The 15,096-nt window shown below is 34.9% G+C and overlaps 1 protein-coding gene across 1 annotated transcript in view; it reads right to left on the reverse strand.

Annotated features, from left to right (window-relative positions):
• Positions 1-4,145: 4,145 nt before the first annotated feature.
• Positions 4,146-15,096, reverse strand: part of LOC137394456 (cGMP-dependent protein kinase 1-like) — a 40,810-nt gene continuing 29,859 nt past the window's right edge. The window contains exons 10-18 of the mRNA XM_068081178.1: positions 14,816-15,057; positions 13,381-13,455; positions 12,159-12,303; positions 11,275-11,414; positions 10,722-10,811; positions 10,243-10,384; positions 9,477-9,640; positions 5,593-5,778; positions 4,146-4,839 (exon numbers count right to left, since the gene is read on the reverse strand). Of these exons, the coding sequence (XP_067937279.1) occupies positions 4,683-4,839; positions 5,593-5,778; positions 9,477-9,640; positions 10,243-10,384; positions 10,722-10,811; positions 11,275-11,414; positions 12,159-12,303; positions 13,381-13,455; positions 14,816-15,057 (1,341 nt within the window). The 3' untranslated portion in view covers positions 4,146-4,682. The remainder of the gene's footprint in view (positions 4,840-5,592; positions 5,779-9,476; positions 9,641-10,242; positions 10,385-10,721; positions 10,812-11,274; positions 11,415-12,158; positions 12,304-13,380; positions 13,456-14,815; positions 15,058-15,096) is intronic.

The raw sequence follows: 15,096 nt of genomic DNA on the forward strand, positions 1-15,096 counted from the left end.
AAAATATGTAGCATATAAATATAAATAGTGGGCTATCTACTGTTTATGTTTAAAAGTAGTTCTACAACTAAACAAAAGTAAGATGAAGTAAAATTGAAAGCTACAGCATAATTCTACAATAATAGTAACTGGTAGAGTACTTGCTTAGACTAAAACTAATGTGGAAAGTCAAATTTTTCTTCAATACGAATCCGTTTCATGGCGTCTCTCCCAAGGTGTCCTTGTTCAAAAGAATTTGGTTTTGGTTCTACTTTTTGTTTTTGTATATCTACTGTATATACTAGGTGAATGCCTCATGATGCTCGGGTAATAAAAAAAACCTTAGCTCGGAAAATTTATCTTTATTTAACATGTAACGACATTTACCGTTCTAATTTTCAAACTTCATATCATGAAAAAAGTGTTTTGCGCAGTTCGAAAAAATTGAGATAAAAAAACAACTGTGAAAGTGAAAGCCTTTAAATTTTAATGTGAAATAATTAGCAAGTAGTGGCTAAATAACATCTGTTTGCTATGATTACAAAGAAAAATTATTTAGTATGCAATTATATGATTTTAATTCATTTCAGTGGTGGCATCAATGGTAAGGCAGAAATGTCTTATAGAGGGGTATAGACACTCATAGTAATTATCAAATGCAAAAATCCCTTGGTAAAAATCATCAAAATTTTATATACGTTTAGTAGATATTAACAATTGGTAACAAAATTATGTATGCTAACCTTAGTAACTATAGTTAGGGTGGTTATGATCAGCAAGAAAATGTAACATTACAATGTATTATGCGCAGAACAAACAGTCGGGAGTTCATACCTTTAAGACAGACGTGTATCATCTGTATCAAATTGAATTAACTTAATGAATTTAGCTTGCTAAACACATACTTATAGCTAAGTTTTAGTATGTATTTTATTAAACTTCAACTTTGTCATAAGCTATAATTTTATCACATCTGTGTTCAGTTTCATTTTTACAATAACTTATAACGAATTACCTTGAAGTGAAATAGAGAGCCAGCAAGCGTTGTATCTCCTTCAGCCGTTATGGGAGAGATTTCAGCTAATAGCATATTGGCATTTTTTTTATTTTGTTGTAATCAGTACACCGACACTGAAATTTAAGTTACACAAACATATACACGTATGTACATATATACTAGTATGTAGTTGTATAAACTATATGCACCATATATATAAAACTACATGTATATATACGGTGTACATATATATACTACCAGTATATATTCACCAGTATATTTATACACCAGTATATACATTATATATGCACTGGTGGTGTGTATATATTTATATCTTGGTATATATATATGTACACAAATACATACAATCACACATTCACACATGCGCACACGTACACACATAATTTTTTAATACACATTTATAATATATAATTTTAAAATGTATATATTTATAATATATAGTTTTATGTATAAGTCTATTATATATATATTTATAATATATCTTATAAAATAACATTTTGTATATTTATAGGTTTATGCCTCGCAAAGCAATGTCATTTTTTAAACTTTTGGCTTTGAGAGAGATTTTTTCAATTTTCTTTGTTGAACCTATATCGGTAGCACAAAGTATTTGTGTTTTCCCCTTCCATCATAATCCTTCAAGAGTATCACAACTTTCATATTTGCCATCTTGCTAAAATCGTCTGCACGACTAGACAGATATATTTAGTCTGATTCTGCGTAGCCTTCCACCAAAGCTGCAGCAAATTCTCAACTGCACAAGCAAGTTAAATACATATTCATGTATAGCATTCGCTTTTCAGCAAAGTTTGTTACATGCCATATCTTAAATCTAACTTCATCAATTAATGTTGAAAATACTTGAACAATAATCATTTTAATAGAGATACCTGACGAGTGGCACCGCGAAACAAATTTCTAGTGAAGAACGTTTTGACTTTTCAGATATACATACAAATTCAGTCACATTTTAGATAGTATATTGTGTAAGTATATTGTGTAAGTATATCGTGTATATATTAGAGAGTATATTGTGTAAGTATATTGTGTAAGTATATTGTGTATATACTAGAGAGTATGTTGTGTAAGTATATTGTGTAAGTACATTGTGTAAGTATATTATGTAGGTATATTGTTGGAGTATATTGTGTAAGTATATTGTGTAAGTATGTTGTGTAGGTATGTTGGGGCACAAACTCTAGTTCTTAGATACCGGCAGTAGTTAAATAAATAAAACAAAGTTTATATTTTATATAAGTTTTTGATGACATTAAAAGCAATGGAAAATGCGAATTGATATGTATAAGTCAAAAGTAGAGAAGCGAGTAGTTCAGGTAGAGAAGATAATTGGCTTCGTGCCAGTGTATCAGCAATGATATTTTTAACCTGATTTGGACAATTGTCAGTTAGATGTTTGACACATTGTCTGTCAATCATTGAGACTGAAATTGCATAACAGATTATGGGCCGATGAGAAAAGAAACCTGTGAATTCAGCCCTTTTGATGTGTAAAAACATGTTTTATTAAGAAACTTCTGTGTACTTTCTTTATTGCTTTCTTTATACTTGATTATATAAAGAAATAATAATTTAAAATTTAATAATAGTATTAAATTTAATAATAATATTAAATTTAATAATAATAATCAATTTGATTGAATGAAGCCTTTTGGTAAATTATATCAATTATGGCTGCACTTTAACAATGAAAATATATTATTAGCTCTTTAACCATATCAAATGGCCCTCAAATGGTTCATTAGCTTTTAGGTAAGAGACTTGAATCTACTTACAAGTAGTACAAAGTTTCGTCTCACGTGATACCATAATATTATGATACCATTGTGATTCTAAAGAGATTCCTGATGTTAGGCTTGCAAACTTACAAACTACCTCGAGTATTATAGTACATATTATCCCCATTAAAAACCAAGAATCTTCTTCAAATGTTTTTGAAACGGAGAACTAGACAACGGTTACTTCAGGATACTAGGTAAACACATATTCCAAAAGAACCTTCCAAGTGTACACTGGCCTCATACATGTTCAGCATCACCATGTGGATATTAATAATGGGTGAGTTCATGCTCAGTATGATTATTGAATATTGATACTGGCTTATCGCCGACCATAATATTGGATATTAATTTTGAAAATTGGATAATGTCAGAGAGAGAATTGTATATTGTCTGAGAGAGTATTGGATGTTGGTGTTGAGTATTGAAACACAAAATAAGAGTATTGGAAGTATTGGTGTTGAGGTGATTATTGAGTATTGGCCCTTAGAACGCTGTCTTCCATTACGGTATGTGTTACAATAGTTCTGGTAAAATACTCACCTGGCAGACTTAGTCTTATGGGATTGCTATTTGTATGTTAAGTATGTTGGTTAGTGACAATAGACGAGTTTTTTTGTCTAGTTTGATGATGTTGCTTCACCCCTTGTGCTAAAAGAAATATTATCTGGTGTTATATTTAGCTGTTTTTTGCTGACCTCAAAAGCTCTTTGTCATGTTCTCTGCTGACCTAAAACAACTCTTTGTTATGTTATCTGTTGACCTAAAACAACTCTTTGTTGTGTTATTTGTTGACCTAAAACAGCTCTTTGTTATGTTATCTGTTGACCTAAAACAGCTCTTTGCTATTTTCCGCTGACCTAAAACCGCTTTTCTTATGTTATCTGTTGACATAAAACAGCTCTTTGTTATGTTATCTGTTGACCTAAAACAACTCTTTGTTATGTTATCTGTTGACCTAAAACAACTCTTTGTTGTGTTATCTGTTGACCTAAAACAGCTCTTTGTTATGTTATCTGTTGACCTAAAACAGCTCTTTGCTATTTTCCGCTGACCTAAAACAACTCTTTGCTATTTTCCGCTGACCTAAAACAACTCTTTGTTATGTTATCTGTTGACCTAAAACAACTCTTTGTTATGTTATCTGTTGACCTAAAACAACTCTTTGTTATGTTATCTGTAGACCTAAAACAACTCTTTGTTATGTTATCTGTAGACCTAAAACAACTCTTTGTTATGTTATCTGTAGACCTAAAACAACTCTTTGTTGTTATCTGTTGACCTAAAAGAGCCCTTTTTTATGTTATCTGTTGACCTAAAAGAGCTCTTTGCTATATTATCCGCTGGTATCATAGGATCTTAACCAAAACCATTTATTTATAATGACTAGAAAGGTTTGCTGTTACAATCCTCACAGGAAGTGTGACAAAATATACGCTTGCATGAAAGAAAATTTGTCAAATATAAATATATACAGAACATGACTGAGACTTTCTAGCGATTAACTAGATATCAGTAGATATATGTACAAAACTATTTGAAAGAGGAAAATACTCGATGACTACAGAGAGACTAGAGTTGCTGAAAAATTGGCGCCTTGTTGGACAAGAAAAATAAACTTCCAAACTATTTTCTTGGCTGAAAAGACTATTAATATAATTAATATTTAATTTAATCAAACCACCGATGCTAGCTACTTGAGTCTACAGTACACCCGCGTCCATCTAAACAAGTTCTGTGTTTCTACGAATAACCGCAGACAAAAGAAATTACAACACTTTCCACAAATTGCTATCGTCTAATGGTTTTCATACTAAAATGTATTTGTGTACGGCCCAAGATTAGACACGAGAAGAGGCAGCTTCGCTAGATGCCTTTTGCTGCTTCAGCTAAAAGTCTTCATCCCAACCAGAGAGCTCATCAGGAGGCTCCGTATTCTCTTCAGGGTAGTGATCAAAGTTGCTCGAGTCTTCCGAGTAACTTCGTTTAAATGGAGGCTCCAGTTCCAGGTTTCTCAGGCCTTCCCAGTCAAAACCTTGAAACCATCTGTAAGTAAAATCAATTATATTCGTCTAGCTTGTGCCCAAATCTATGCATTCTTGACATAAGCGCTGCTGTCAAAGTGTATTGGTTTCTAACTCATATGGTTTAACTCAATGTCAGCACTGATAAGAGCAAGAGTAGTGCTGCCTCTACAGCTGATGCTAGATTATAATTTGTTAGAACTGCATGGCCAGCTTGCTGATCACGCTGTCATGTCAAAAAACTAAATCATATTCTGTAATATTCACCGAAAAACCTCGATGTATTTATTTGATGTAAATAAATGAAACGCTGAAAGTACGTGCCTTTCATATAAGCGTAGATCACCGTAAGTGATTATCACATAAACTTATATTTTGTCTATAAATTTTTGTTAAATTTCATGTTCTTTTAAGGGCAATTTATGTAATAAACTGGTTGAAAATTGCAAGAATAGTTTTGTCAAGCACAACAACAATAGTCTTTGCTATAAGCCCTGTATTTATTAATTCTTCTGTCTAAACCTACTGTTCGACGGAAGTTTCAGCGTGCAGAACAAAGCTCTAGCGACTGTACTAATCAACCGTCTTCACAAATGTGGTAATAATTGTTAGGATAACTATTACACCTAACAATCTCTCATGGTACTAATAATAGTAATAATAATAATAGTAATAACAATATACACTCATTGAACCCTGTATGATATGCTTCTAAAAAATGTTTAAATCCTCAAGTGATCTCAAGACTGTAATAAGATACTCGATATACACGTACTTATGCTTCATTATATCAAGTAGTCCATTGCGCTGGTAGCCGAGCCTGTCTGATGGGTTTTCTCTGCAGAGTTTCTTTATAAGAGAGAGAGCATTGCGGCTGACTTTCTTGGGAAAATCCAAGGCGTCGATACCTCTCAAAATAATGTTGTAAGTCCTCATTGGATCTGAGGCTGTGAATGGAGGGCTAAAAACAGACAGACTCGATTGAATCTAGATGCCACGATACTTTCAGCAACGATGACACACTTTGGCTCTCATTCTGAACTAAGAAAATGTTATCTGTTGAAAGTCGTGTGCTTGCACACGACTTGAGTTGCTTGAGTTGCACACGGTGTGAGTTTATAATCATCTATCATAACAAATATTGTTGGCATAGATGATGGCCTCGGTGGCCAACCCACACATTTTTGAATTGCCATTTCTGTGGTAAGAGATTTTCTGGGTGCAAAAGATAACGCCACTTTAACGAGATATGTGTAAACAGGTGCTTAACCTTGTTTCACCTGTCACATAGCTGAATCATATTGGGCACAGCCAGCATTTTCCTAATAACATCTATCGCAACAGACAAGTTGTTTTTACAAGTAGATAATATAACAGGAATAATCTTTGTTTTAGCATGGTGTAAATTAAAGTTCCTGCATAATCTAGAAAGTGTAGCTGCAATATTTGACAAATAAATACACCCCCCTCCAAATACAAAAATTATTGAGCAATGATTATATGCTCATGCAATATTTAATCAAAAAATATTTTTAATGGGCTGGCGCAAAGATAAATTTGTCAACTGGCCTTTTTATGTGATACAGAATGTTTTTAGCTTGGGGCGAGCATATTTATAGGTTGCTTATTACCCTATGTGGTTTGAGTTCACACAGGCTACATCAGAATAAAATCAGAGACTAATTAATGCTTTGATGTATCAGTCTTAGTGGACAAACAGAAATAAGACGAAATGGTGACTCTATCCTGAAGAGAATGTACAATAATCTAGTCTGATGGCCTTTCTGCTGTCTTCCTGAGTCTTTAGATTTGCCATTCAGCTAATGGCTTTGTGCTGAATTCTGCCGAAATAATACAACATTTAACTTGCTCTTTATTGTAATCTATTGCTAAACAATTTATTGAATAATATTATTAATAATACATTCACAGATTGTGGCAACTAGTTGGGTGTCTGTGTAATAGCAGTGGCGCAATGCTGAGCAGCAGACAGCACAATCTCCATGGCTTTCTTCCGCGTTTATGTATCTGAATACAGTTTAAAGTTTTGTTAGTCTTCAAGAGGTTTAGTAGCTGGTAAGATGGACATAGAATAATCTCTTTAACATCTTCTGTTTTTTAGTTCAAGTTTTATAATAAAGTGAAGAAGGTTACCTTCATCCCACAGGCCAATGACGACAAAAGCAAATGAAATATAATTAAAATCAACAAATAATGACAACACGAGACTTCAGGAGTATTTAAAAAATAAGTTCTTAGAATTTTTAAGATGTTAGAGATATAGGATGGGTGTGATGTCTACGATCGTGAAACCCTCAATATTGGCATTGCTAGCGATACTAACCAGCTGGTATATAATGAAGCATCTTAGGATAGTGTAAGGAGAAACTTTAAGATGCCTATCAGATCTTCTTTCATGCAAAATGTTCAAAATGTTTCATGTTCAAAATACAAACTTCCTAAATGACTCAGAGAATAAATAGGTGTGAGTAAGCACCAGAACAAGATATGCGTTACGTCACTCATGATTTATACCAGCGAGGAAGAGATTTGTGAACAAAGCCTCACAGGCTCACGGAATCACCTGTCTCCCACCTGTCTCCACTTGTCACCCACCTAACTGCGCTATTCACCGCTGCAACTCTAAACCATAGTATGCCAGTCTAGAAATCAAAGGGCACCTGATACAATTCATAGCTGTACCAACAAGAGCGTACTAATCCTGCTAAATGACCTAATGTGCAGAGCTAATTAGGTGTGACCTCCTTTTTTCAGCCGGAACAGTTTTTCATGAAACATTGTTCTTTGCAAGATTTCTTGTTTTAGTTGGTTTAGAGACAAGGGTGAAATGTATTGGGGAATATTTTTAGGCCCTTTTGGTATGCAATAGATAATTATATGCTCTCTCTACTGAAGGCTTATGTAAATTTTTCAACTGGTTGATTCACCATTTGTGTTGTTATCTACAATTTTCCCAATATGCAAATTAATACACATAATTTTTCATCTAGCTTGTTTACACTATTGCAGCCAACTGAACTGTTACGTCATTTCAGGTGGGTTGTTGTTTCTGAGTGTCCACTTTGACACGACAATCCCTAGCTAACGCTTAGTGCTTCAGGGTGTTGTTTGGAATTTAAACTTTTTAAAGGTTTTAGGAAAGAATTTTAAAACTGACTTTTAACCTAGACACCTTTTTATTTGTACCCTTGCTTAAATCATGCGCTCCATAAGCAGACTACATTACAAGTTTATTTAGCCTCATTCCTAACATCAGTCTTGTATTGAAGGCTTGTATGAAGTTCCCATTTCGCAATAAGAAATAGGCTAAATTGAAAGAATTGGTAGGTTACTATAGCAGTCTGTAGTAACCAACTACGAGATCTCATGGAGTATCTCCGGACTGACTCTTTCTCTTCACTCATTTTGTAGTACATTAGAGATCGTCTTGTTCACAACTGCATCTGTCTACCAAAGTTTCACATATGATCACTGTAACTGGGTGTCACCGGGTTCTCTCATGCTGCCTTCCTACTAGCTGTCTCAATTTTAGCCACTTTGGGACCATAAACATGTTAACTTTTCTCTGGTATGTCGATCAGTTTTTATTAATGACAATGAGCTTGTGGGAATTTTCAGTTTTTGGTATGTGTTTATTTGTCGCTTTGTCATGATTGGTTCACAGAGTTCGCTATTCAACTTTTAATTAATAATATATAAAAACTAATTTAAAATTCTTCTTCAAATTGATGTTTTATCATTTACTAAAACTCCAAAAAAGAATGATATGCTTGAGAATGTCCAGGGCAGACAATTTCACAAAAACTTTGGCTTGGGTAGTTATTAGTGTGACTACCCAAGCGCAAAAGATGTGATTGACAGTTGGAACATACCAGCGTGTACCACTATCATGCACTAACCTGCTAACAGAAAATATTAAGCACAAACACCACGTCGTTTATACTGCTGACATGCTTTTCATACATTTAGTATATCATTAGTTTTACTTCATGACATTAAAGTGTACTGACACATAATTATTTAAAAATTTCAAAATTGGGCTTTTAAAACTGTTAAAAAATCTATACATTATTAGATAAAAGTAAATGCATGCTATTGAGCAATCTGATCTACGCATTCTATATGATTATCAGGTGAATCAATTATAATAATTGCAAGGATACATGTGACCGAGAAATTATTAAAAATTCGAGTCACATTATAGTAAGAATGATTTTAAAACCTTCTAGTTTACTGATTGAATATATAAAAGCAAGTTAATACGATAAAATAAGTAAATGTAAAAGTCATTTCTATGGTAAAGCAAAGCCTGAGCCTGGCAAAGATAGTTCTCTTTGCCAGTTGAAAGCTTCGCCTAGTGATTGGCAAGTTGCCCAGAAAGTGTCAGACTCATCCACTACTTGATATTACCCTGAATACTGACAACTCTATCATTACAATTAAACTAGGAAGGCCCAAACAACATTAGCTTTGTTTCTAAGATTTCTTTTTCACAATTCTTAATTACTCTGACATTTATGTCTCTCTCAACCCGCCATCAATAAAATAAACTTTCAAAATAGCTTTTCGATACGGAATAACGGTATTGTTAAAATTTTAATTTTTTAATGTTTGGCAGCTAGAACTTAGAGTACTCACATTCCAGTAGTCAGCTCTGCAATAAGGATGCCAACAGCCCAGATATCAACAGCATGGTCATGACCTTTGTTCAGTATGATCTCAGGCGCCACATACTCAGGAGTTCCACAGAAGGTCCATGTTTTTCTTCCACGAGGTATGTGCTTGGCAAAACCAAAGTCAACCTAGAAACCATGTAGCATGAGCATACTATCACTTTGTTCTGTAGCATCTTTGCTATTACAGACATATACCATACGATGATGCAAAATAGAGAATTTGTCCGGCTGAAGACAGTGTGTCCTCTGTTGTCTCTGAAAATGAATTTATATTTTGGTCTAAAAATAGGCATCTCTCGAAAATTCTGCCCCTACTTCTAGATATTTGCGCTGACAAGCGGAATAAATGCGATTTTGGATTTTGATGTAGATGTGAAGAAGCTGTTGACTTTGAAGAAAACATAAATAAATTGTAAATCTGATCAGCCAAGCACAACGGTGAGCCAGCCACACAAATTATGCCCAACAGCCCAACAAGTATTATATACACATAATTGTTGTCTATGCACTGTAATGTAGACATGATATCAAAAAAGCTTAACAGAACCAAGTATAAACTTCTGTTACGAGATTTTTTCAGCTAAAGTTAAACCAAAACTACTGCTGTTGCCTTCAACAGCCATCTTACACTGCGAGTGAAGTTAATAAAGAACTCTGAAAGTTGATATCGCTTTTAAAAAAGTTTGATGCATGATATAACAAGAAGAACAACAGAAAATGATACTGACCAGTTTAATGTAGCCCTGTTGAGTGACCAGCAGGTTCTCAGGTTTGAGGTCTCTATATACTATGCCTCTAGAGTGCAAGTATCGAAATGCTTCCATCACACATGCCACGCAGAATCTCGCTGTTGCATCATCAAAGCATCCCCTGTAATAACCACACAATTATATATGGCAAGTTTGGAAGCATGGGGTTACCTCCGAGTATCGAACTAGGTATGGCTTCCAAGATCTATACAAATCTTTCTATCGGTGGTATAAGAAGCCATTTTCTATGATGTGATGACATTTCTTTAACTATGGTATAGGATTTTAGAATCATAACATGTTCATATGTTCATGGCTATAGCATCTGAGCCAAAAGTGTCACACAGGAAATCTTTGTAGTGTTATCACTCAGGCCTTGTTTTGTCAGCTATGCAGCTCTAGCAAGAAATTGACTTGAAAGAAAAGTGAAAAGTCAGCTTAGATAGGCAGTCAAGTACCTGTCTCTTAGAACAGACCAGAGTTCTCCACCCAGACACACTTCCATTAGCATGTACACAAACTTCCTGTCTTTGAAAGTTCGGTGTAACCTGAAATTTACAAACAGTATAAATAAAACCAAGTCCAGTGAGTCAAGAGAAGAGAATTTATCAACTACAACTTTCTTATGGCTATCAAAGATTGAAGCCGAAAGCTTATTCAGTTGGATGAAGCAAAAAAGGAAGTATGATACGTTATAGTTATACGTTCAGAAATTGTTATGTTAAAATAAATACCAGTATCAAGTATTTTAAACTTCACCCGCAAACATGGCCGACACAGCGACCTGTTCACTGAATATGCAAACAGTTTGATCATGTTTGTGCAAGTAACACTTGAATTATTAGTCTGATGTCGACCTCTGATTGTCATCCTGCTACAGTCGCCAGACTGCTTACAAAATGGTGGACGAACTAAGAAAGAGATGATGAGAAGGAGATGGACACTCTCTGAACATTATGGTGAGGAGAGCGCTGACAATCAGCGGAATCAGATAACTAGCGACTGACTAACCTCACTATAAATGGGCTGTCACAGAGGAGCATTATTTTCTTTTCGCTGAAGACGTGCTCCTGCTGTCTTGTCTCTATAATGTGCTTCTTCTTTAGGCATTTGAGAGCGTATGGACGGCTCTTGTCACTGCTAATTCGAACCTTAAAACCAAGAGAACATTGTGAGATGTCAGGTACATGTCCGGTGTCAGATGTCAGGTACATGTCAGGTGTCAGATGTCAGGTACATGTCAGGTGTCAGATGTCAGGTACATGTCAGGTGTCAGATGTCAGGTACATGTCAGGTGTCAGATGTCAGGTACACTGGTGAAACCATTTTAGTCAACTGTCATTTTAGTAAAGCTGTTTAGATGATAGTAACAGTAGACATACTTGGACTAGTTACATGAGCCTGAGGCCATGAAAGGGCTGGACTAGCTACATGAGCCTGAGGCCATGAAAGGGCTGATCAACGATAAGAACCAGCAGTTCAAAACTGTTTACACTGATTTTGAAAAGCGCGGAAGACCTTTTAAAATAATATCTTCAAATAATTTTGTCATTATATTTCCATTTCTTATACTGTTTATAGTTTTATGATTTACTCAGTGTTTTGTTTTAAATAGATTGGGAGGACAACTCTTAAACTACATCTATCGGTGCCCTCAATGCCCCAAGCTTCGCTGTTTATAAACACCATTTTGTCCTCATAGTTTAAAAACTAACTATAGTTTGAAATATCAACAAAGTATGTAAGCAGATTGAAAAATAAAAAGTGAAACTAAAATTGATTATTATCTATTTATTATCGATCCTCTTATTTATCAGTTTTTTCAGTCAGGTAGCCTACTAGACAAGTGACGAGTTGAAAAGGACAGACAAGCAAAGATATTTAAATTCTCTCACCAACTTGACTCGACCAAACCCTCCGACACCCAGAGTGGCTACATAGGAAAGATCCTGCAACTGAAGGTTTTTAAATCTTTCTTCAAATGAGATGCGCTTTACTCCGCCTGGCAAGTCAGACTCACTATCTGATTGGCTATCTTTCCTAATTAGGAAGAAAACAGAGTCAGTAGAGAACCTTGACAAAAACTGACAGATTTCTGTAAGTTATAATCAAGTCAAAAAAATAAACTTTGGTTATAAAAAACTCCAAATACGATGAGCAAGCGCAGCATATAGAGTGTCTTCCATAAAGGGCAAACTTCATAGATATCAGCCGAATACACCAGCACAGTCTTCTTTATGCTAAGCATCTCATGCATTAATAAGCCAAGCGAATAAGCATAAAAGCATTATAGAACAATTCTGGATTAGCCTTTGATTACATTATGTAATGCCAGCATAGACTTACCTAAATATCCTGAAGGAAAAAAGGTTACAATGGAGTCACAACAGCTAGGCCAAAAATGAAATAGAACCAACAGTCAACATCGAGCGATGAAAGGCAATGATACAAGCAGTTCAAATGTCAGCGCTGTCGGTATAAACAAATATAGGAGTTAAAACTGAGTACTCAAGGCTAGACAGCGTTATCTCACATTTTTAGTGCAAAACCTCATTTTATATCTGAATAATTATGACTGTTTGTAGCCTTATTCAAACTTGTGAAGTTTTAGCTACTAGTTACAAGAATCCATGATATAACTGGCCAACAAAGGCAGCCTTTTAGCTACTAGTTACAAGAATCCATGATATAACTGGCCAACAAAGGCAGCCTTATGTGCTTAGAGAGTAAGTATTTCATAAAATTTTTCGCAATGCCGATTTGATCTAATTTGATCAAGTTACTGGCTGGATCGATTGCATTAATAGTTTAGAAGTAGACAAGGTAGGACAATTTCAAGAATTGCAAAGACTAGCAGTAGGTTATTATTGCAGGCCAATGAAAAACTAATGAAAGTGTGAAAACTCTACTACTGAGAAAGGTCTAGTAAGCGTGTGCATGCTTCTTCATTTATCAGTTCAACAAGAATAGAGGATAAAAGAAAGAATGAAGGTGAGAATCTTCCAGAAAACCGGTCGGGTGCTGCCTATTTCTATTTTAAAAACATCTTTAAAACATATAACTTGCAATCAGAGAGTTATCTACTCTTTGTTAAATGAAGCTCATCAGACAACTCACCATTCGGCGTGTCTCTGCCTATCACCATAATCCTTATCAAATGCTTCCAGGTTCCCTATATGCTTGGAAAATGCTCTGCAACAAATACAAAACTATTAATTGAGTAATTCAAACACTCTCTCTACATTCAGGAGTAATAATTTGACAAACATCTAATAACAGTGTGAGCTCCTAAAGTAAGACGGGGACAGAAAACTCCAACTGACTTAAAGTACAAAGCTATGCTTATCAAAATATAGCTCTATGTTTTAAAGTTTTAAGTAAGCTTTGTTTGTTTAGTGCATATATTATATCTAATAGAGCAACTTTGCAAGAGTTGTCTGTTCTTTTTCACTGAGTAATTAATCTATTTTGTAAAGTTTTAATTGAGTGACTAACATGAGTTAGCTAACTGACAGATCTGGTGATTTTGCATTTGCTATTTGTCAGTATTCTCAAACCTGCTAAATGACTTGTTGTTTAGTTCACCAAGAGTAGGTTTGCCCACATTTACTTGAATCCTTATTTTAGCAAGTCTACTCATTTCCTAAACATAGATCTACCCATAATCAATAGATCTACCCATAATCTTCTAAATACAGGCAAACTCAGATAACTCAAACTTCACGGGACCAAACGAAAGTGTTCGAGTTATCAGAGCATGCAAGTTATCAGAGCACTGTCACAAGTCCATGTATTTATTAGTAGATAAAATTATATTTACAAACTATATATAAATCAAATGCATAGATGGCTAGTTGCAAATTAAAAGGCTTCTACTGTAAATTAAAAAAAATATTTCATCAGAAAGTATAGAGACTTTTCTATCTTGACCTTTCTATATTGGTTTGTTGTTTTAGGTGATCTGATCGCCAGGAAGTTTTTCAGATTAAAATTGGCAAAACTTGATCGTTGTTGAAATGCTCAGAAAAAAAGACATCTCCTTTTTTAGCATTTTAACCAAGATCGAGTGTGCCGATTTTTCTTTAAGTTTATTTGAAAGTTAGCTCACTTTTCTTTGCTTTCGGAGGGCCATCGCTAAGTAGATGTTTGGTAAAATTTGATTTTTTGTAAACCTTTAGAAAAGTCGTTAACAAAAATATTTTGTCGATGATGGTAATAACAATGTCTAAGAACTACTAAGGGTTGAGGTTTATTTCTATGGCTTGGAATAAAGTAATATTATAAAGCGATAACAACCGTCGTAGTTGTCGTTGGGCAAAAAACTGTTCAAGTTAACCAAGTTGTCGAGTTATCTAAAGCAATTTATCATTGCGTGGGAGCGGACCAAACAAATCCGTTCGAGTTAACCATGTGTTCGAGCTATCCGAGGGTGAGTTATCCGAGTTTGACTGTATATGGCTCTTGACATCACTAGAACCCCTATAATGTGAAAGACTTTTCAAGCGCCATGTACACTAAGATGGTTCATTAATTGATTCTGGTAACGACTAACTCTCTGTTGAGGGTGAGTAGCTCAACCCCGGGGGCCAAAGCCATGATGCTGGCTGTCCGTCTTTCTTCCGTCAGTAGAGCCTTCTCTCCAAAGTATTCTCCCTTTGTGAGAATGCGAATTTGCTGGGGTTCATCTTGACCAACTATCTTTTGCGTGACCGAGACGCTGCCTTCTGATATGATGTAAAATGTGTCACCCACCTGACCTTCTCGAACTATGTATTCTCCCGCTTCAAATGAGTCCTGTTTGAATAGACCATCGAAGCTACTCAAGATGGGCTT

The sequence above is a fragment of the Watersipora subatra genome, chromosome 4 (genome assembly GCF_963576615.1).
Source record: "Watersipora subatra chromosome 4, tzWatSuba1.1, whole genome shotgun sequence".
Taxonomy (NCBI): Eukaryota; Metazoa; Bryozoa; class Gymnolaemata; order Cheilostomatida; family Watersiporidae; genus Watersipora; species Watersipora subatra.